General features: G+C 43.4%; 3 protein-coding genes across 3 annotated transcripts in view; 1 reads left to right on the plus strand and 2 right to left on the minus strand.

The window, feature by feature from the left end:
- The window catches only part of LOC109481108, an 18,510-nt gene extending 5,709 nt beyond the window's left edge, over positions 1–12,801 (minus strand). The window contains exons 1-12 of the mRNA XM_019783587.1: positions 12,690–12,801; positions 12,447–12,551; positions 12,005–12,152; positions 9,888–10,006; positions 8,761–9,118; positions 7,204–7,394; positions 4,901–5,212; positions 3,882–4,010; positions 3,345–3,488; positions 2,488–2,619; positions 1,572–1,697; positions 5–139 (exon numbers count right to left, since the gene is read on the minus strand). Coding sequence (XP_019639146.1) covers positions 5–139; positions 1,572–1,697; positions 2,488–2,619; positions 3,345–3,488; positions 3,882–4,010; positions 4,901–5,212; positions 7,204–7,394; positions 8,761–9,118; positions 9,888–10,006; positions 12,005–12,152; positions 12,447–12,551; positions 12,690–12,786 — 1,996 coding nt within the window. The 5' untranslated portion in view covers positions 12,787–12,801. The remainder of the gene's footprint in view (positions 1–4; positions 140–1,571; positions 1,698–2,487; positions 2,620–3,344; positions 3,489–3,881; positions 4,011–4,900; positions 5,213–7,203; positions 7,395–8,760; positions 9,119–9,887; positions 10,007–12,004; positions 12,153–12,446; positions 12,552–12,689) is intronic.
- A 323-nt stretch (positions 12,802–13,124) lies between these two features.
- LOC109481078 (CUB and sushi domain-containing protein 1-like) lies at positions 13,125–14,465 on the minus strand (the record flags this gene model as incomplete). Its single annotated transcript, XM_019783549.1, has 4 exons — positions 13,125–13,153; positions 13,266–13,460; positions 13,795–13,899; positions 14,237–14,465. Coding segments are annotated over 4 exons (558 nt in total), but the record flags the coding sequence as incomplete, so codon positions are not given.
- A 1,188-nt stretch (positions 14,466–15,653) lies between these two features.
- LOC109481079 lies at positions 15,654–21,634 on the plus strand (the record flags this gene model as incomplete). The annotated part of the gene is made up of 7 exons (XM_019783550.1): positions 15,654–15,939; positions 16,275–16,654; positions 16,928–17,125; positions 17,504–17,694; positions 18,103–18,278; positions 18,769–19,896; positions 21,109–21,634. Coding segments are annotated over 7 exons (2,763 nt in total), but the record flags the coding sequence as incomplete, so codon positions are not given.
- Between the last annotated feature and the right edge of the window lie 1,002 nt (positions 21,635–22,636).

Here is a 22,636-nt window from a genome sequence, read left to right on the forward strand (position 1 = left end):
ATATATATATATAAAGAAAAATCACCACATCCTTGCTCGTCCTCCCAGTTACTGCATCCGAATAGTGTTGAATCATCACAGAAAAAGAAACTCGAAGAGCACTCTCCTGTGCTGCAGAGATAGTCGTGTAAGACACCGTCTTCTTTGGCATATGGATATGGATCAAACCTGGACAGGGATACTAATTTTGCTAAATATTGTGTAACTGATGCTCTTAGGGCTGCCCACACCCCAGTACAGTCAGCTGTCATTGAAAAGAGAAAAAAAATCATTGTCAGGTATTAAGGAAATGATAACTTAAAGCATCTTCGACTCAGTACAGGTAAACCACGGTACACGTTTCTACATTCACAATACGGTGCAAAGATAAGATTATGTAAAACGCAACAGATTTGAGTAGACAAAAGCAATAGATACAAGCAAATAGTCTTTACCACAACTCGCTTCATCGTGTGGGACACTGTAGGCTCCTTCGACCTGATGACGAATACAGTCAGGAATACCGTCGCAAACACGATCATGGTCGATGCATTTGTTGGTAAATGGACAGTGGAAGCGGCCTGTGGAGTCGCAATACTCCTCTGTAAAGTGAAGGAATGGTATTGATAGTTCATAGATCACATAGCAATCGACGAAAGACAAAAATATCATGGCTTGACACGGTATGTAGTGAACAAGCTATTACGTACAAGCTGACAAGCCCTATTGTTGATTTATATTTTTTTATTCATGAACTTTAACAATGATGAAAGCACAAAGCTTAAACTTAGTTGAACGTGTTAATAGAATACCAGTTTATTCCGGACCAATCCCCATATTTAAGCAACCTTGACATATCTAAATGGGCAAATATAGTAAACTATAGATAAATGTAATTAATCCTTAAAAGGTCCTTTATGGCTGCTACTTATTTCTTATATCATTTTACCTATAGTTACGATATTAGCCCATCTAGATGTAAAGTTGCTGATATGGGAATTAGTCCGGAATTAAACTGGGAACTCGGAATCAAACTGGACTGGAGGCTGTTATTTCTATTCTCTGTTTCAATACAAAGGGTAACTTTACCGCAGTTTGCTTCGTCATCATAACAAGCCTGTTCCTCATGCGTCTGCAGAGGTCTTGTCGTGTAGAGGAAACACGTCATTTCGCCATCGCAAATTTCCGATGGGAGGTAACATTGTGTCAGTTGATCGCACTGACACCTCCATCCGTCAATGGAGTCGCAGTATGCATCTGTTTTCAAGTATAAACATTTTACATCTTGTATTAAATTATGAGTTTTACCGGAAATAAATAAAATCTCAATCCACCCATGCCTTCCTGCGTTATGCTAATCACAAATATGTGGAAACACGTACGAGCACACACACACACACACACACACAAACAAACACACACACACACACACACAAACACACACACACACACACACAAACACACACACACACACACAGGCATATCCGAAACAATACCTCGATTTTGATGGAGGTAATAAAAACATCAACAATGCGCGGTTGCCAGAACTTCAGAAAATGTACTAGCTACATGCTAGAAAACAGCATACTTACCACAGTGTTTTTCGTCCTCTCCATTTGAGCACTCCAGTACAGTATTACAAACGAACATGTCTGGCAAACAGGTGTTTTCTCCAGGACATTTCCACTCCCAGCGTCCTTCGCACGGTCGGGCCAGTCCTGTAAGATCAAGGTCAAGTACACGTCGTTTTCTAATTTCTATTTCCGTTCTTGCACGTGATACAGACGTAATACAGACGAATAACAAGAAAGATAACATTTGCAAAGCAAATGCATCATGTTTACCTTCACATGGTCCAGCTAAACAAACTACTGCTTTGTTTATTCTTACTCAAACACATTCATAAATATGGTGACGATGGCACCTGCAAAATTATGTAACCCAACACCAGTTACCATGGTGACAGACGCCTGGTCCTGGCCATGCACCTTATTTGTTTGAAACGGAAGAAGAAGAAGAAACTGAGCAAAAACAATTTCTTCGGTAAACATAAATAGATAGGTAGGTAGGTAGATAGATAGATAGATCGGGATGCACCTTGAGTACAGTCGGTTTCCTCACGATAGTCACCAGAGTCCCACTTTCCGTCACAAATAAGGTCCATGGGAATGCAGTCGATATGCTGGATATTGTCATATATGCCAGTAGTAGGGGCCGATTCGAATTCAGTCATTCCATCATGTCCACAGTAACCTGTTAAACATTTAAACACAAGTGAATCAAAATAGAAATGCTTCTTGGCGCTACGAATTCCAAAATAACTGAAACCTTAGCTTGAAGCCATGTCTGTACACGACATTAAGTCTGACATGAATCCGACATGACGTCTGTACCACTAACACATACAATCCTAGAATACATAGTTTACCATCATCTACTGTCTCCGTGATTCTACATCACAATACAACATTTTACAAGGTCTGCAGTAGAAATCAGAGTCAGTGTTACCACAATCCATTTCATCTGAGAAGTCCCTGCAGTTCGCATGGCGATCGCATCTCTCCTGCCGACTGATGCACTTGGGAAATGGTGGAAGTGATGACCTACAGGGCCAGTATCCGATAGACTCACACACTTCGTCTTGCGTTTGTAGGGAGACAAAAAACAGGATAAACAAAACCCACACCACTTATTCCTGACAGGAGGGAGTTTATATCGTCAATGACAAACACATCACCGTCAATGACGATATAAACTCCCTGTCACTTTTGATCAATTGCTTACGTCACGTATTAGTAAAGTCTCGCGTAATTACGTTTTAAAGTGATTGGTCATTAATTATCGTGTTGAAGGCGACAGTGGTCGTTAAAAATTTGTCTCTGTGTAATCCTTGTGTTCAACGTTTTACTAACAATGCAGCAAAGTATGACAATGTGAAAATATTAATCTTACCACAGTTGTCTTCGTCCGATCCGTCCTCACAGTCAGGAATGCCGTCACACAGAAATTCTCCCTTAACACAACCAGGGGAATCACGGCACTTCCAGAAGGCTTTGTCGCCGAATAAACCATGGAGGGAGCAGAATTCGTCTTTCCAAGATAAAAAAGCCATTCAATGGGGAAACATTTGAAGACGAGTAAATTGTGTATTCTCCGTCATAACCTTCAATGATATTCTACATGTCAGACGTACATTTTTCTAAAAACAGCTGTGCACAATCAACGAGCTTTGACTTTTAACCTCCTTGGCACAATGTGCCATACTAAAAGTTAAATCGATCCTTGTGTCCATATTTGATACCTATACAATCCCACTAGTTTCTACAAACAGAAAAAAGATTTACTAAGTAATGTAAAGTTCTCACCACATCTGATCTCATCCGAGCCGTCGGAACAGTCCTTCTTGCCATCACAAACGTTTGTGATCTTCACGCAGCCTTTCAAATCACGGCACTGGACAAGTTCTCGCGTGAGAAATTCATCTCGCTTGGCATGAAAAATGCAGCTGTCTGGAAAGTACACGCAAACAACTCATTTGTGGCATTCTGACATGTTAGTGTATCCATCCTCGACTGACCACAGACCATGATATATTAGGACATCGGTGCATTTATCTTGCACATGCTAATGTACGTCAATGCATTATTTCAATACTATACTGTAAATATTTTTGAAAATAACCTAAGTGCAATATACTTTACGTACAAAATGTAGAATTCAGCCTTTGGCTGCCACGCCTTTTTTTTCAATAACGATTTTGATTGATTGATTGATTGATTGATTGACTGACTGACTGACTGACTGACTGACTGACTGACTGACTGACTGACTGACTGACTGATTGATCGATCGATTGATTGATTGATTGATTGATTGATTGATGTATGTAGGTTTCTCTGTACCTAGACAGTCTCTCTCGTCTTCCGTGTCTGCCCCACAGTTCCGTTCGCCGTCGCACACACGGATGGGGCTGTAGCAGCCGACATCTCCGTTACACATCCGTCTGCGTTTCTCTGGGCAGGCAGCAAACCCTGGGAACCAAAATGGTGACATATTTATATTAACATTAATCTTAACTAGACAGGTAACATTTGCAAAGCAAATATAATTAATGTTTACCCTCGCATATGGTCTGCTCTGTTAATTCTTACTCAAACACATTCATATATGGTCAGGCAGAAGTCTAAATCCCTCTTGCCATAAACTTGCAACATGATGTAGCCCAACTCTAGATACCATGGTGACAGATGTCTAGTTCAGGTCATTGACCTTATTGATTTGAAGAAGAAGGACCGTAGAAGAAGTGGAAACAGAGCTAAAACAACATGTTTTCCTTCGGTAAACATACTCATTAAACAGCAATAGCTACAATGACTGCCTGCATTGAATTACTGACAATTGTTGGTGATACTAATTATCAAATCTGGTGTCATTCTCGTTAAATTTAATTAGAAAATAATAATCCACAGCAAAGAAAGAAGCAGAAGTGTGTTGAACGTGAGCGTACAGCAGTTTCTCTCGTCAGTGTCGTCATCAACCCCACAGTCCACAACGCCATCACACACACTGCATTCTGGGATACATTTTTCACTGTGAGGGCAAACAATCTCGTCCTCTGCACACAGACGTTTTTCTGGCAAAACAAAAACTTAGAGTTACATATGAAGATATCGTTGATACAAAAGTATATCAAGCCATTATTCAAAGTAGCAGAGGAAAAATAATATCAGGCGATGACTGTGATACATGTTATACAGTGTTTATGATATGATTAATTTCTTCTGTCTCTTTGGTAATGACGCTACTATCGATGTAGCGACACACAAAGATATTACACCTTGTAGATTATGAAAACATGCTTAGATTTTAAGGGAACCACCAATCTAAGTGTTTAAATATCTGGGTAACAGAGTAGGGTTACCCTGAAGTGTTGCATAGCACGCTGAGTGCCCTTTCAGGCCCACTTGGCACGTTGCCCTGTCGGTAGGCGCCGGTAGTAATTTTGCAAACACCCGGTTGTCGAAGTCCACACCCCAGACGATTCCATCTCCCACATCTACCTGCTGCAGAGCTACACCCGGCACACGCACCCAGCCTTCACCGCGGGACGTCTCATTCAGAAACGTCCCCGCTCTGTGATACACCTCGCCCGAGCTGTCCACCGCCCAAACCCCTGCACGTCCCACGGATATAGACCGTTTGCAGCCATCGATTGATTCCCAGTCGTATTTCACTATAGGAAAAAGAAATGTGTAGCAAAGAATGTAGCTGTATCAACACCGTGTAGGTGAGCAACGTACTGAGGGACAAAACATCCAGAATACGTACTATCTACCATTATGCAGGTGCATTATGACGATCATGACGAATCTCGAGACACAGGTCCATGGAAAGCCCAGAATCATTTCATTTACCGACAAACTAAATATCAAGACGACATACACGTATGTTATGCTACACAGAGAGACAAACAAACAGACAGACAGACCCCAAAATATAACTATAATTCTTGGCTTAGGAAAATTGCTCTTCTGTTAAGTTACTAAATGCATAAATGTTTGTTATGTTACCTGTCACCTCACAGTAGAAAGGTGCACGCAGTACTCTGAAGCCTCTTTCCACCGCCCACAGCTGCCCAGTCCTGGAGCTGACGCTGATTTCCTTCATATTTACTGCTCTTGTCGTTTCCCATCTTTTCCCTCCAGGCGTCTCCGAGCTAATGCCTGGGAGGGCGAAAAAAGTAAAACGATTATAGCCTGGCTTCCAGGCTTGCGAGCTGGCAAACAAACACTAGGTACGATGTCATGCTGCGGCCTGGGCATAGGTAATTTGACGGTTCTAGCGCAAGCCGTTCAGGCGCTATCTGAGATGAAAGTGGCATGGGCGCGGGCCTCACCCCCCCCCCGGTCTGAATAGGGTTAAGGCTTATTTCAATGCTACCGATTACATATAATGAGGGGATAAATTAACGAAACCTAATCCAATATAAAGGAAATACGGATAACTAGAATTCCGAGATCTCATACCTCCATGAAATATGATCTTGATATGTAAATGTAAATTTCTTCTTTAATTGTTCAAATGACCTCTGCATTAACATGATATATGCATCGTGATGTATGTTAACTTTTGATTAACTTACAGATGTCCCAAGTATGACATTCTCATCATTCACCATTACGAAATCATAGAATTTTCACATTAATTATGCAAATTAGGTCATCATTTGCATAATTAGTATCTGTTGAAGTTCCGCCTGCCATAGGTTACATAGTATAATGTAAAACACTGTAATTATAGAATTTCCTCATTAATTATGCAAATAAAGTCCTCATTTGCATAATTTACATTTAATTATGTACATCTCTCTCTCAGCTACCTACACACCAAAAATAATGAAAATATGTTACTCCTGTCTGGACTTATTGGCTTTTAAACATTTCGACAGAAAGTGCCCTGCAGTTCCAGAACAAGCCGCTAGGGGGCCCAAACTCATATGACTTCTTTCCAAGCACGAGAGCTACCTTCCATCAAAATTTCATGACCCTAGCATGTCCAGATCACGAGATAATGTAAAACACTGTAATTATAGAATTTCCTCATTAATTATGCAAATAAAGTCCTCATTTGCATAATTTGCATTTAATCATGTACATCTCTTTTTCAGCTACCTACACACCAAAAATAATGAAAATATGTTGTTCCTGTCTGGACTTATTGGCTTTTAAACATTTCGCCAGAAAGTGCCCTGCAGTTCCAGAACGAGCCGCTAGGGGGCCCAAACTCATATGACTTCTTCTCAAGCACGAGAGCTACCTTCCATCAAAATTTCATGACCCTAGCATGTCCAGATCGCGAGATATCAAAACCGGAAGTTGCGCTGCAGTACCAAGGGAAGCCACTAGGGGGACCAAAATCTCATCATTTCCAGTTTTCGTCACACCCTACCAACACACCAAGTATGAAACCAATCCATCCAGGCGTTCTTGAGTTATCTTGTTGACCAACAGACAGACGGACAGACGGACAGATAAACGCAACTGAAAATATAACCTCCATGACACATTTCATGGAGGTAAGAATTACATAACACAAGGTATAAAGAAACAAAGATGACGAACGCAGTAAAAGGTATGACATAATGCAAAATACAAGGAATAACTGAGTTTTGTTGCGGTTGTTACTGTTCCCTTAGACCATGCTACAATCATAGTTTATACGTACCTTTCCTGACTATGGTGTCTCCGTATATATACGAATCTTGGGTTCCAATGACCCAAAGTACATTCTTTCCGGAATGTATCTGGTCTATCTCATGTATCCAATTATAACCCCGTGGTGTTTTCTCGAAGTTGAAAAGAAAATTGGTGACAAGGCCGATATGTACTGCCTGCCAGTGGGTTCCAGCTGTTTTGCTGTTCCTATAAACAGAAAATTAAAATTCGTTATTTCACAGAAACTAAGAACAATTTTCATTACTCTCGTATTCTAAAAAAAGCCACTTCTTAAAAAAGATGTACAGATATAATAAATAATATTAGCGCCTGATAACCATTCTTACGGGCCGGCTTAGGGGTGGTTTGCCGATATCGATCTCTATAGTAGGCCATTTCTTGACAGCCTACCTTTACAGCCACCGTCCCGTAGCGAAATATTTTAAACCAACGCATTAAAAATTCCCTGGCGTGAGCTAGGAAAATTGGCGTGCGAGTAGCATACTTACAAATCCATTCTTTTCGGAAATACTCTGGCGTGTACCTTTACACATGCTTTAAGGTGTACTTAACAATATCATTTCCTGCAGTGAACACCCCTAACAACGTAGGAATGTCGTTGAGCTCCAGACACATGTGGTATGGTTAGCAGGCGAACTATGAATATGAAAAGACCGTTACTCACCCGTACGTTCCTACCCGGTACACGACAGTATTGTGGTTATAGACTGCCCACACCCCTACATGTCCTACTGAGATCTGCAGAAACCTTTCAGTACCAACTACCTCCCACCCCGTACCTACAGGAGACAAAAATAACGATACATCTGACACCGTGGTAGACAGTACCATAACATAGCCTGGGTTTACGTCCGATCCCACAGTCGCTGGTTGGTCGGTTGCGACTGTGGGAACGGACGTAAACTAACCAGGGGCCACCAAGATGGTACCCAGGCTAACTATAACATGGAATAGCATTAACTGTTTGGCTTGGGCCTCTCACAGTGTTTTACTAGCAGTGTAATGATGTGAGCTAGAAAAGCACCATATCCACCACTGAAAATCTCCCAGTGATGGAACAAGGAGCTAGTAAAAGGTCATGAAAGTGTCTGTGGGAGAGAGGCAAAGTGCTGCTAAGCATCCTTGTGTCTGTGATAGATAGAGGGAGTCCATCTTGAGGCCAGATACGTACCTTGAGGAGCCATCTTGGTAATCCCCGTGCGGCGCAGCGGTCTGCCTACGTCATCCAAAGCCCACACCTGATTGGTGGAGGAACTGACGCTGATTTGTTTGATCTTGTCACTCACCAAGAACCAATCAGATGTAGAGGCAAGAATATCTGGAGTAGGAGGCCCTGTAATGTGCCGGAAAAGGACAAATCAAATCCATTCCGTATTGTGCTAATGCTCAACAAGACTGGATGAAAATAAAATCCTAAGAACGTTGGTAAGGTTGTATTTATTTACTCAACTAATTATACATTTTCAGACATCTTAGGCAACGTATATTCCATACTTTTGCAATATAGCTGCAAAATGATTTTGTGTAAAGAAACACCATACCTCGCCCCTTGTCCACCGCTTCATATCGTGCTGAAAACCCAGTTCTGCGGATCACAAAGTCTGTGACCAACATGACGTAAAGGATGTGAGCAGCCGAGGTTTGCGGCGGGGGAACGCAAGTGCCGCACCAAGTGTAATGTATTTGATCAAAAGGGTCTTCAGCCAGTACATAGTCTTTACTGCATTCCGGGTCAAAGTCAACATCGAAGTCCAGAAAAATCAGTTTGACAGCCTTGCGTGTATCTACGATAATGTTCCACTGCTGATACACGTGGTTCCTGTAGGGGTAGTGCGGGTAGTTCATGGACGAGAACGTGCCGGTGTCTCCTGACAGATGGTGTATCCGTTGGAACCCTTGGAGATCTTATAAAAACAAACGATTCTCGTTACTTTCCATCCACGCAAAACGGTCCACGTACAGCTAAGACACAATGATCTCATGATTTCCTTTAGAGATTAAGTATCATTCAAAGTTTAAAGACTTTTAAAAGTTTTTTCTTCATACATATAATGTGCTAAATTCGCAATAATGATAAAGCTTCAACGTGACATACCGTCTTCAGACTTGTCCTGCAGATAGTAATGAAGTATGAAACCGGTTCCCGAGGTGTGTTCATCACTATGAAAATGAATTCTCAGCTCAGATGCCATCGACACGTACACGGGAGGTAGAGACGAGCCGCAGAAAGTTTGGTTAAAGCCTTGAAAGTCATAAAAGTACAAAGATAGTGAAATGTCATCAAAACTTTTATTTATTAGCAATATGCTTGGGAGCTGCCCAAGTCCTACCTACCCCTACTCCGCAAGGAGGCGGGGGAGGTCAGAAGATCCACACAAGTCTCAACCTAGTCTCGTGTTCTCGCGAGACTAGGTCACTCCTTGAGAAAGGTGTACAGTCGACACCGAAAATTTGGAGGTACGTGTTTTTACCTTTAAATACAGTCACTGATTGAAGAATTTCTATTAACTGTTAATTCTACGTGACTGATGAACCTCTTCAACGTTAGCAATATGCGTCTTTAAGGACGTGCTCACGGATATGGTATTCAATAGGAAGTTATGGCTTTATCCAAATAGAAAAAAAGACAACTCTAGTTGTAACTTGATCAGTAATATAAATTGACCAACTTACTCATATATGGCATGTCCTGTATTCGAAGATAGTCATATCTGCATCTTGACTCAAATTCTATGTCGAATTGCGAGAAATTTGTGACGACAACCTTTCCTGGATCCGCCACTAATATCCAGCTAAAAAGAACAAAAGTAGTTCTTTTAGTTGTGATTTTGGAAAGTGTCAATACGACAATGATATAAAAGGATGAAGATCTCCATTGGACGTTGCCGTCAAGAATTGATATATTTGCTTTATAACGATACGGATGACAATGGACTCTATTGCATATTCACGCCATACAATGCACTGTGTTAGATAACTGAGGTATAAGGGTAGGAGGAACAAGTGCTACATTACTGTGCTACGTCTAAAGTTATATCTACAAGATCTCTTCTCACTTTTTGAAACAAGCATGGACAAATTTACATGTTACTAGTATGTTGTACCTGCAGTCGACGTTATCCTGGTACTTCCCGGTCCGTACGTCCTGTGGAGACGCAATCTCTCCCTCCTTTTCGTATATGTCACGTCCTTCAGCACACGCAGAGTCTTTTGATACACAGGACCGGAAAGGATATGAGCTATCATTACAAGTTTCATTTGAATACCCGACGTTCTTTTTACGTGTTTCTAACACATGTTTTCTTCGTGTACACCAAACGTTACTTAGCTGAAAATATAACCTCCATTTTTCATGGAGGGAAGAAGGTTAGCATGTCCTACCTTCACAAGATGGAGGGCTGAAGTTCCAGGATCTCATATCACCAGACATACAGGTGAGTCTTTCCTGCCCAAACAAAACGTAGCCGTCGTTACAGCCGAACGAAACAACCGACCCCACAGCGAAATCGTCTCCAGTCCTGTAGCCGTTATTGGGAACGCCAGGAGCCGGGCACGGAAAACCCGTCAAGTCAAATGCTGTTCAAAGACCGAAAGGAAAGGAGGATTTTCTTAAGATCATTTTAAATACAGGGTACATCATTCTTTATAAAAAAAATATTGTTATAAAAATATAAATAACTACGTTTTAACTTTTAATATCTCCTGTGACGGAAATAACAATATGCAGTATTTAGTTAGTAACATGCTCTACACCGTGTCATTTCTAAGTAGTTTCTATAACGTTTAAGTCAGACTATATATTCATCAGTGCTTTTTATATTAAGTACCCTCAAAGTAGATTTTGAATCCACGGCCTGCATCAGTGTAGTACTCATCCGTAGTAAGGACTAGGTGGGCCATCTTGTAGGGGACAATGACTTCCTCTGGAATGTTTTGTCCTGTTAGAAATTTGAGACTGTAGAATTAGAATCATCCAACTGGTTGTAACATATGTATGAAATCCCAGAATACATAGACTTATTTAAGACAGCTTTGATGACATACAAGCTTCAAACATTGTCAAGCTATAATATCTTAAGACTGTCTGAAGACCAGGGGACTGGTAGAGAAAATTGTGAGTCCATTGTGTTTTTGTTGAAATTTTCAAACCCTTCTCTATGATGTTATGCACCAACACACATGAACTGCAATACTAATTTTGAGTTAAACTTACCGGTGTATGATTCCAACAATGTTGCGTCGTCCAGTTGTCCCATGTAGACATGTAGCCAGTCATAGTCTTCTTCTAAAGAAAACGTTACTGGTGTCATCTTCACTCCTTCCCCCGCGTTGACTTCTATGATCCACCTACAGTGCAGGTTGTTGTCGTACAGTTCAGGATAGATGGGACTCTTGGGAGAACGAACCAAGCCAGACGATTGCCCGGTAATATGCCCCCCGCAGCCGTCTGGACGTCGTGAAAATACTTGAATGTTATTTACGTTATTAACATGGCATGGTTTCCAGTTAAGTCCACCATAAATTTATTCTGGACTTATACTTTGATTTACAAAAACCTACCTGACGATAGCTGACGATTTTACTACCGGTTGACTTCATATGCTTTCCGTAGCCTACATCCATTTGAAATGGAGATTACCCAGTACGAGTACCCACATTTAACAAATAAAACTATACACACGTTACAACAGCAATCTCAATATCGCTTCAAATGTATAATACGTTTTAACATGGTTGCCGTACCTTCACATGTTGGAGGGCTGAAGTCCCAGTCTCTCGTATTACCAGACATACAGGTGAGTCTTTCCTGCCCGAACAAAACGTAGCCGTCGTTACAGCCGAACGAAACAACCGACCCCACAGCGAAATCGTCTCCAGTCCTGTAGCCGTTGTCGGGAACGCCAGGGTCCGGGCATTGAGAATCCATCAAATCAAATGCTGAAGACCGAAAGGATAGGACGACAGTCTTCAAATAGATTCATTACAGGATAAATCTTTCAAAACATTATGTATAGAATTATGAATATTACGAACTACGTTTAACTTCTGCATTTTCCTTGGACAGAAATATGATGTCACCTTAAAATTTGATAGATAGAACTATGGAAAAATCCATCACATTATCTATATAATGCAAAGAAATCTACCAGCAAATTGAAAAACAGTATGCATTACTTGCTCTGAATGTTCTGTACATGATGTACAGCTGATGTAAATGTAAATGTTCATTACCCTCAAAGTGGATTTTGAAACCGTCATCAGTGTTAGACTCGTCCGTACTAAACACTAGTTGGGCAATCTCGTAAGTGACGATGACTTCCTCTGGAATGTTTTGCCCTGTTAGAAGAGTAAAATTAGCGCGTTTGGTCTTAAACTGGTCAGAAAATATATATGACTACATGTTAATTTCTTCTTTCCAACATTGTCATACTCCGATATGTTACGACTGTCTACGAGTATCTGATAGAAACCTACCAGTGTATGATCCCAACAATGTGGCGTCGTCTATGTCTCCCATGTAGACGTCTAGCCAGTCATAGTCTTCTTCTAAAGAAAACGTTACTGGTGTCATCTTCACTCCTTCCCCCGTGTTGACTTCTATGATCCACCTACAGTAAAAGTTGTTGTCGTACTGTTCAGGGTAGTTGGGAGAATGAACGAAGCCAGAAGATTGCCCGTTGATATGCACGTCACAGTCAGCTAGACAGTGTGGAAATGTTCGAATGTTATATAATACGTTGTTAAAATGGCATGGTTGTCAATTGAGTCAAATTTTATTTTATTTTTACTTATGTTACTTATGAATACGCCCTGTGTTGATTTTGCCCCTCAGGTTACTACCTGATAATTTTTTTTTCTTAGTGCATGCTTGTTCAGAATGTAATGTTGTGTATTTTACCACCGGGGGATTTAACGTGTTTTCTGTTGATTGGGCCCTCCTGAAACACAACACGAGTTGAAGGAGGCTTACCTAGATATTTAAAAAGTCAATAAATAAAGCTATACACATAACACTTTTAACGTGCTTAAAAACGCGACGTATAACAATACCTTTACAATCTGGAGGGCTGAAGTTCCAGTATCTCATATCACCAGACATACAGGTGAGTCTTTCCTGCCCAAACAAAACGTAGCCGTCGTTACAGCCGAATGAAACAACCGACCCCACAGCGAAATCGTCTCCAGTCCTGTAGCCGTTATTGGGAACGCCAGGATCGGGGCACGGAAAACCCGTCAAGTCAAATGCTGAAGGAAAGAAGGACCTTCTTCAGATAACTTTAAATGCAATTGCAATGTATATCTTTCACAAATTCATCAATTCAATTATGAATATCAATAACCGCGCTTTACCTTTTACACATTCCTGTGACAGAAATACGTATACGTATACCATCACATGAAAACTCAATAGATAGAAATATGGGTAAATTCATCAGTATTAACGACTGTAAAGTGATCTACCAGCAAATTGAAAACAGTATGCATTATTTACTCTGAATGTGTTACATAATGTAAATGGACATTTCGTATTAGTAATGTCTAGAAATCATCACCCAGAACATCTATATTCTATCATTACCCTCAAAGTGGATTTTGAAACCGTCATCGGTGTTAGACCTGTCCGTAGTAAGGACTAGGTGGGCCATCTTGTAAGTGACAAAGAGTTCTTCGGCAATGTTTTGTCCTGTTCAAAAGAAATTGAAACTGGTTAGAAACTATGTATGATATCTAGATCTTAGACTATATGTAGTTCTTGAAGTCAGTTTTGATGACTGTCTGATCCCCAACAATACCTTACAAAACGGGCCCGCTAACATTTATCCAACAGGGGTGGAGCCGATTCCGACTTTTGACTGTTGCATTCACACGTCACAGTTTGAGCAAACTGATCCTCAGCCAACCATGGGGGCTGGTCGAAAAATTGTCTATTGTCTTTGTGTTGAAAGTTTACAACTCTCTCCATAATGTTTTGCACCGATCATACATGACCCTCCTTGCTAACTGAACTTAGACAAACTTACCTGTGTACGATCCTAACATGGTGACGTTGTCTATGTCTCCCATGTAGACGTCTAGCCAGTCATAGTCTTCTTCTAAAGAAAACGTTACTGGTGTCATCTTCACTCCTTCCCCCGCGTTGACCTCTATGATCCACGTACAAAACAGGTTGTTGTCGTACTGTTCAGGGTAGTTGGGAGAATGAACGAAGCCAGAAGATTGCCCGGTGATATGTGCATCACAGTCACCTATGTTCGTCGATGAAGGTTTAACATCCGGGTAATGAGATACACAAGAAAATTGTTACTCAAGCAACTAACTATAGATTTTGAAAGTCAGACGTAGGTGTCCCACGTACAGTACATTTGTATGTTACTGTATTCAGGGGATAGTTAAGTGTAACATGTCCATTCGCTATGAAACCACCAAGCACTTTTCGTACATTAGAATAAATCCACAAATACATCGCTACTTTACCACTTTCTTGGGCGTGTGCCGTCAGCTGGTGTAATATCATCCATGTTGTCACAAGAATGACTTTCAAACACCAGACCATGGCTAGATGTAGGATAAGAGATGGCTTCGTCTCCCTGCAATGCCACCAATGCAGCAATACTGGCGTCCTTCAATACGTTAGACGGAAAACTGGCTGCGTCGCTGGACTAAATAATTCAATATTTGTCTCGCATTCATATCATACCTGCACGAAATTACTCGATCGTACGTCGGGCATACCGTCTGTCGGTTTATCGTGTGCTGTCCTATCAAGCTACAGTGCAGAACGTTACCGTGAAATGAAATATACGTCTGCCACAGCTTTAATCACGAATATATTGCTAAACTTATTTTTGGTTGGTTTAGGGTCAGATGTTCAGTAACATAAGACATGTGACAACACGTAGAACAGTTGCTGGACTTAGGACCACTCCCGTTAACGTTATTAGAAGGTCAAACAGCTTTTTAATTAGCTTGTAGGAGGTTTACGTATAAGCTTTCCAGTGATAACCCTAACCCTACTACAGAAATCATACACTACAGGGGTGGAGAGATGTTAGAACCACACATGAATTTCATTGTACTTTATTATGAAGGACCGTCTGTTACCGTCTGGCCGTATCATAAGTCGTGCAAAGATGTCCGCTGCGCGATGTTGTAATGTTGTCCCTTGATTCAAGTGTTTTGACTAGCGAAAAGATGATGCCCTGGTTGTTTTTAGGTTGCAGCAGCTAAGGAGGCGTTTTTCTTCAGCGGTGTGTACATCTGCATCCTTGCGACGTTTCCGTATGACGTCATAAATCTTAAACAAAACGTAAGAAACGTTGCGTAGGAACGGATTGGCGCCTGTACCAAAACAAAAACAGAAAGTGTTCGAAAACTCCGTTGCGCAACGGAGACTTCTAGAACGAGAGTTCTAAGTTAAGGTCACGCCCTTGCATATGATACATCAGTCATGGCTTAGTAGCGGGTCCGTACAGTCGTCATGTCGGGGACGGGACCCGTCCTCCCCCGGCCCAGGCGGACCCCGGCGTGGCGGTGTCCGGGTACAGCCGGGACGAACTCAACCCCTCGGACGGAGACACCGGGGCGTGGAAGGACAGGGGCTGTGCTTGGGTCGTCTGTGGTGCCGCCTTCCTCATCAACTTCTTCATGGTCGGCACGCACCAGTCTTACGGAGTCTTGTTTCCTGCTTTCTTGGAAGAATTTGAGGCAAGTCGAGCAAGTGCAGGTACCTTCACTTTATATGCTTTATATGTATATAACACTGTTACAGTAATATCATTCCAACATGCCTAAGAGTTTCGAGTAAAAACCAGTAACATTCGGGATCGAGTCACGGAGAATGACGTATAAGCTGATCAAGTAAATATAACATCGTGAATATCGTGTTAAACGGTAGAATCCAACTTCTGACCGCGTCATACGCCGACATCAAACTTCCCACCACCATATGCATCGCCTAATGATGACGGCGTTCGTCGTTTTCCTGTGGGAATGCACAGTTCAAGTACGTGTCGATTATACTCCATTACAGAGTGCGTCTGTTACCTTCTCCCGTCACAGCTTGGGCCGGCTCGCTGGCCTACGGTCTACTGCTTCTTGGCGGCCCCTTCGCAGGCTCTATGTGCAAGACCTACGGGCCCCGCAAGGTGGCGATGGCGGGCAGTGTTCTCTGCTTCCTCGGTCTGCTTCTCACGTCTATCGTGGAGGCTTTTCCGGTCATCTTCTTCACGTACGGAATTCTGTTTGGCCTCGGGTCGAGTCTGGCGTACAGCCCGGGCAACATCGTCATCACCTGGTACTTCGAAAAACACCGCACGCTGGCCACGGGAATTGCAGCCGCTGGGGGGAGCTTCGGCAACGTGGCGCTGACACCGCTGCTGAAGGCTATGGTGGACAGTCTGGGCTGGAGGGGCGCCATCAGATATTTCCTTATCTGGCAGGTACTAACTGACCGCTTTCACTGAACAAAATTCACAAAAAGTTCATCCGTCGTAGGCCTTTGTATGATTTTTATGTCACAGCGTAAAATTTTCAAGCAGGCTGCAATAGCACCAATCGCCCACAAGGACCTAAGACAGCCTTTTCCATAACAAGGCATCTTGTACGTGCACGGCTTTCCCAAAGATACCCACAGCTTGCCATCGCACGGTGTGTATGTGACCTGACAATATAAGTAAACATGGTATTTCAAGATTTCTATGCCCTGTCCATAGGTAGTTGTAGGGATCGCCGCCCTGGCATACCGCCCCCTCCCGCCAGGAGCGCAGCCCACCCAGCTGCAGACCTTCAAGACTTCTCCCGCCAAGAACTACGTGCTGGACCTGTCTCTCTGGAGAAACGAGGTCTTCGTAGTCTGGACCGCCGCCATCTCACTCACCATGTACGGATACTTCATCCCTTATGTCCATCTGGTCAGTACCACCGATTTACTCTGAAAAAGAAAACAATAGAGAGCTGCTGACATTTGCTAGCTAAAGTATAATATGTAGAAGTGTCATCTATTGACCACGAGGTTCAACGGCATGCAGTCCCTCTCAGCAGCGCCTCCTAGTAGAAAAGTCAGTACTGCAGACCTTAGCTGATGTACTACTAACATGATTACAACCAACTGAAAAGAGAAAGGCGTCGCTCTTATTCTTTTCAGTGTATATGATACTTAATGATTCATCATTGAGAAATAGATAAACTAGGCTTGATATGATGCGCCTCATTGTTTGAGAAGAGGAAAAAACATAGCGAAATTTAACAAAGTTAAACTGATGAAGACATGTCCCTGCCCCACAATCCAGCCGAGTTACGCCGCAGACGTGGGCGTGTCTGACGGGCCGATGCTGGTGCTGCTGCTGGGCGCGGCGTCGGCGGGGAGCCGCCTGCTGCTCGGCCCGGTACTGCAGCTCCTGGTGCAGCTGAACCGCCTCCACATTCAGACCTTCAGCATGATCGTCACGGCCGTGGTCACGCTGGTGTTACCCGCTTGCAGGTGAGACATTATCGCAGGTTTCCAGTGCTGAAGCTGCCTCAGCCAGTGCTGACGACCACACTGGTGTACCAGTTTGTGTATGCGGCATAGCGATATGATACTACAGTACCAGGCATCATTGAAATGCAAATCAAGGACACCAACATGGCGGCCAGCATCTGTCCGCTTCATTGACATCGAATGTGAGTGTTAGCATCAAACTGGATGTACGTCGAAGAAGATTACTATAGGTATCCAGGTACAATGTAATGAGATACACAAACTGGCGAATAGCAGTGGATGCTACTTGAAACGTCATGACAGTTCTCAATATATTTCCATTTGCTTGAGAAGCAACTCCTTGTCAAACTGCATGTAGTTTTACCTTTGCCTAAAGTAATTTGACTATCTTCTTTTCCCCATAACCAGCACGTACGGCGGGCTGGTGACGTGTTCCATACTGCTGGGTTTGTTTGACGGCTGTTTCGTCACCCTGCTGCCCATCCTGACGGTCGATCTGGTGGGCGTGGAGAACATGTCGCTAGCCTGGGGCTTCACGTTAGGGTCCTGCTCGGTGTCAATCATCTTGGGCCCGCCCACCGCTGGTAAGAATAAATTATGCTAATGAATTGTTGCTTCACGTCGTACGAAAAATGTTACCGATAATCTTGGGCCCGTACCGCGTACCGATAATCTTGGGCCCACCCACTGCTGGTAAAAATAAATTATGCTATTGAATTTTTACCTCACCTCTAACGATAAATTCTGTCAGACACTATAAGCAGAACTGAAGGTTTTCATAGTTACTGTCTGGGACGTTCTGACTTTTGGGGCGCATATATGATTAATGTCTCACGGTTAAGATAACCGTATCTCAAATACTAGTACAGCAAAGTTCATCTGGGATCTAGAATGAAAAACATAGTTTTGGACACCCCTCTTAAAGAAAGAAAAACATGTTTCAATTTCCGATGAATACTAAGAATGATTGTAACTTGAGACGGAGACGACGAAGGCATTGTTGCGCTGCCATGGTGGATATAGATCTAGACATACATAGCAATCATTGTGAACGGTGTCTCGTGTTTTCATCAGGTTGGATCCGTTCTTCCGCGCAGTCGTACCACCCTGCCTTCTACGTGGCCGGGACCATCGTGATGTTAGGCGGCCTGCTGCTGTTCGCCATCCCCTGGGCCAAACGCCGCAACACGCTGCGCAACACCGACACGACATCGCTATCTGTGCAGTTCTCCGGCATAAACATCAGCCCTGGCACAGACCCGGCGAGTCAGGGCGCCGAGGAACGAACCGCAACCATGCCGAAAACGTCCAGCCAAGAGTGCGCGTGCGCCGTACCTCTGTCCGCATCCAGGTCGATCGTAGATGCAAGTGTCCTCGATTACGTCATGAAGTTAGAAGAAGCCCACATTTACGCCGAGGAGTACTCTAAGATGGGAAGCCAGGCTTACGAGATGCAAACCGTCACACCAAGTGAAGACATGGCGATCTTTGAGCGGAGGGAGGCTGCCGCATCGATGGATGTGCCTCTTGACGTCACGAAACAGACGTTAGAAGCGTCTGAGGGCGTGAACAGTAAGGTTGACGTCAGTGATACGACAGGGTTTCCAACATCGTTGGACGTTACCCATGCATTTGGTGACGCTGAATCAGACACGTTCCCACAACAACAGCCCAACGTCGCCTTTTCCTCCCAGTACTCTCCTTCTGCAAGTACGACGACATCACTCTGCGCTGATGGTCGGCTCTCTCCGGCGTTTTCCACCGGTAACCCGTTCATAGAAGAGCCTGGGCAACTGCAGGCAGAGCCAGTTCTTCTGCCAATCGGCATCCCTCCCCCTGCAGCCAAGCCAGCGGCCAATTCCTTCTCTACACCTGCCACCACCGACATTCTCATCGACATGTCACCATATACTACTGCGGATGTAGCAGGTAGTCCTGCCATAGACTCTCCGTCCACAAACACCGAGGCACCAGTGGTCGTGATGCCAGATACACCTATTGTCTTCGGAGACACTGATCATCACCTGAATCCCATTCGAATGATCAAAAGCGAATGTTACGCTAAGGAGATGCCAGACATCAAACCTCGTAGTCGACGATCATCGGAGAGCAGCGCATCGGACCTGCCTGTACAGCCTCAGGCTCAGCCAGGTCCGGCGGTCCTGCCGCCGCCACCGCGCGCTCACCGCCTGTCGGAGGGAGCTTCTAGCCCAGACAGCACTTCATTGATCGATGCAGACTGGGTGATTGTATCCCACCCGTCTGAGGGGTCTGTTGTCCAGCAGCAGAGCGCTAATGACAACGCAGAATGAGCATTGAATCCATGACTATCATCTGTAAATCACATGTATACATGTCACTTGTATATATGAGTTGGCGTCATCTAAGATGAATAGAAAGGAAAAATGTGATTCAAATATGTGTCTGCCTTTTACCCTGCAACACTTACATATTGGTTTCAACTGGGGTACCGCAGGGATCCATTATTGGACCCCCGCTGTTTACTTCGTTTACTTCGTGCAAGTTATTATGTCAATTACACTTAACACATGTTTGAAGCGGTCTAACTTTTCCAAGTTTCTATTTTCGTGAGAAAAGTGAATACAACATGCGATAGATTTACTACCAGATATCCCATAGCATGAACCCCTTTTTTCTTTCACCCAATTGCGGTTTCAATGCTTCCCCGCCTTTTTCCTGGAAGTCGACCCTCAAGAGTCACTAGAAACTAATTTACGCTCCTGGCGGTCGGGGTCATTAACCTCCGGCCGATATAGCTTGTGTAACACAGGCTCGAAACGAATTAGTCCTAAAACGATTACGTGTTCGCGGAAAACCAGCCAAGCACTCATTACTTTCTTTTTAATGTTAGGCATAACGTCGCGCATTACTGGTACTTAGCTATTATAACATAATCACACTTGTGTGGAAAATATTCTAGGTCACCTTCCTGGAACTGGCATGGACGTGCGTGCATAGAATCGTCGCCAGGGTACGCCGTGTCGGTGCGTACGCCTACTTTGCCACTTAGGTCATGATATTTTTCAATGTTCAATGACCAAGTTCAATGAGGGGCTATATGAATCATTAATATTGAAATCAAAGAGGAAAGCAGAGAAAGTGAGGTAAGTGAAAGTTATCTTTAAAGAACATATATCTGCCAAATATTGTTATGGCTAAAAAAAACGACGTTCCTAGCCTGGTAGTTTCCTCACCCCTTTCTGAAATTAAAGAATAGAATAGCCCAATACGATTGGCGTAGCATCTTGCATTCTGGTTCAAGATTTTCTCAGAATACGATGTCCCCGTGCTCCCACACATCATATGCCAGGCTTAATACGCATCGCATCGCCAACATGCGCGAATAAAAGGCGTAAGGCACGCAGCCGCAAGCCTGTCTCCATCACTTCCACTTCGGTTCTTTCTCCACCATGGAGGACCCGCCGAACGTGCCTGTAGAGGCGCCGCCTTGCCCCATCTCAGAGATACCCGCCACCATTTTACTGATACTTTCCGCGGTGGTTCCTCTGCTGGGATTGGTGTTTATTCTGTATCCTGTCTTCAGCCAGAGCGGCGGCCGCGAGCGCCAGCAGAGGGGAAGCGTTGGACATCATCGACATCCGGAGGCTGACAGTGGGCCAGTCCAAATTGCCGTGAGTGAGGCGCATGGAACGGAGGTATGGAAAAGCCCTTTGCAGACTTATAGCAGCACTGCGCCGTCTACAAATCTACCGAGTGAGATAGAACAAATGCATGACGTAGTCTGCGTGCATGTACCAGACGTGGTCCCCAAACCGGAAGATGCCGTGAAAGAATAAAGACTTGATGATCGATACGACCATGGCCAGGGATGCAGAAAGAAGATCGACTCCAAGCTTCAAGACTCTCTTCTTCAACGTGTGAATAACGGATAATCGATTATCAAGAAGGCATCTCATCGATCTCCTTAAAGACGACTTGACTTTGACTTTGCACCTTAAATTCTAATTATTCACCTGATACAAGTTCTATACGCTTCGGATGTACATATACTGCGAACGCTGATGAATTTCACATGCAGCTAGCCGCAGCCTGTGTAGTACGTCTTCATTCCCTGGTATGTTTAGGATTGATACGGTCTAAATTTAGGGCCGCTTAGAGTCCAATTTGTAATGTATGAAGGGCTTGCATATTGCTACAGGGTTAACGTGGTGTGCAATGAATGCAGTGAGTCATTCCCCATTTCTGTGCAGAGTATCCGTTGATAGCTTTATTTCTCCAGGCTGCAATATCCTAGGCATAACGACGTCTCTTCCGCCAGGCCCGCGCTATTGTAGTTGTTTTAGAAGCAGCTCGAGGCTGTATTCACGCATTTGTTATGCATCTGGGTCTTGAACTGTAGTCAGGAAGGTGAGTACGACGGGGAAATAATGACAGCCCTCGGAGCATTCTTTAGGAATAATTACGTACATGGAACGGTTCTAATTTTCATTTTACAGTCAAATTCTTGCCGACGTGGAAACTTTAAGAGCACGCCGTGGAGTGGAAATCACCACACGAGACTCGGTTGATGTGATGAAAGGGATGAGAACATAGTGCCCAAATGTCATGCGGGGGAGGATGAGAAGAAAAGTAGGCTAATAATTTACAGGAGACAGCTACTAACGCTTAATGGCATCATTGCCAAATGGACCTTAAATGTTTTTTGTGCAATGACCGTCATGACAGGGGTAACGTATTCGTCGTTTTAGTATAGTTTTGGTCGTTCATTTGTATGCATTGGACAGTAAAACTGGTAGTTTTACTTTCAAAATGCCCAGCCTTTGTATATATATATTAGAAGATATGAGGCAATGAATGTAAATCTATCTATGAAGTACAATATTACAAGCACCAGTTGTGACAGGTACGAGTAACAGTTTACAAGTCATTTATGATGGCCGTGTGACTTTGGAAATAGTTC

The sequence above is a fragment of the Branchiostoma belcheri genome, unplaced genomic scaffold, assembly GCF_001625305.1.
Source record: "Branchiostoma belcheri isolate BF01 breed outbred unplaced genomic scaffold, Haploidv18h27 scaffold54, whole genome shotgun sequence".
NCBI classification, from domain to species: domain Eukaryota; kingdom Metazoa; phylum Chordata; class Leptocardii; order Amphioxiformes; family Branchiostomatidae; genus Branchiostoma; species Branchiostoma belcheri.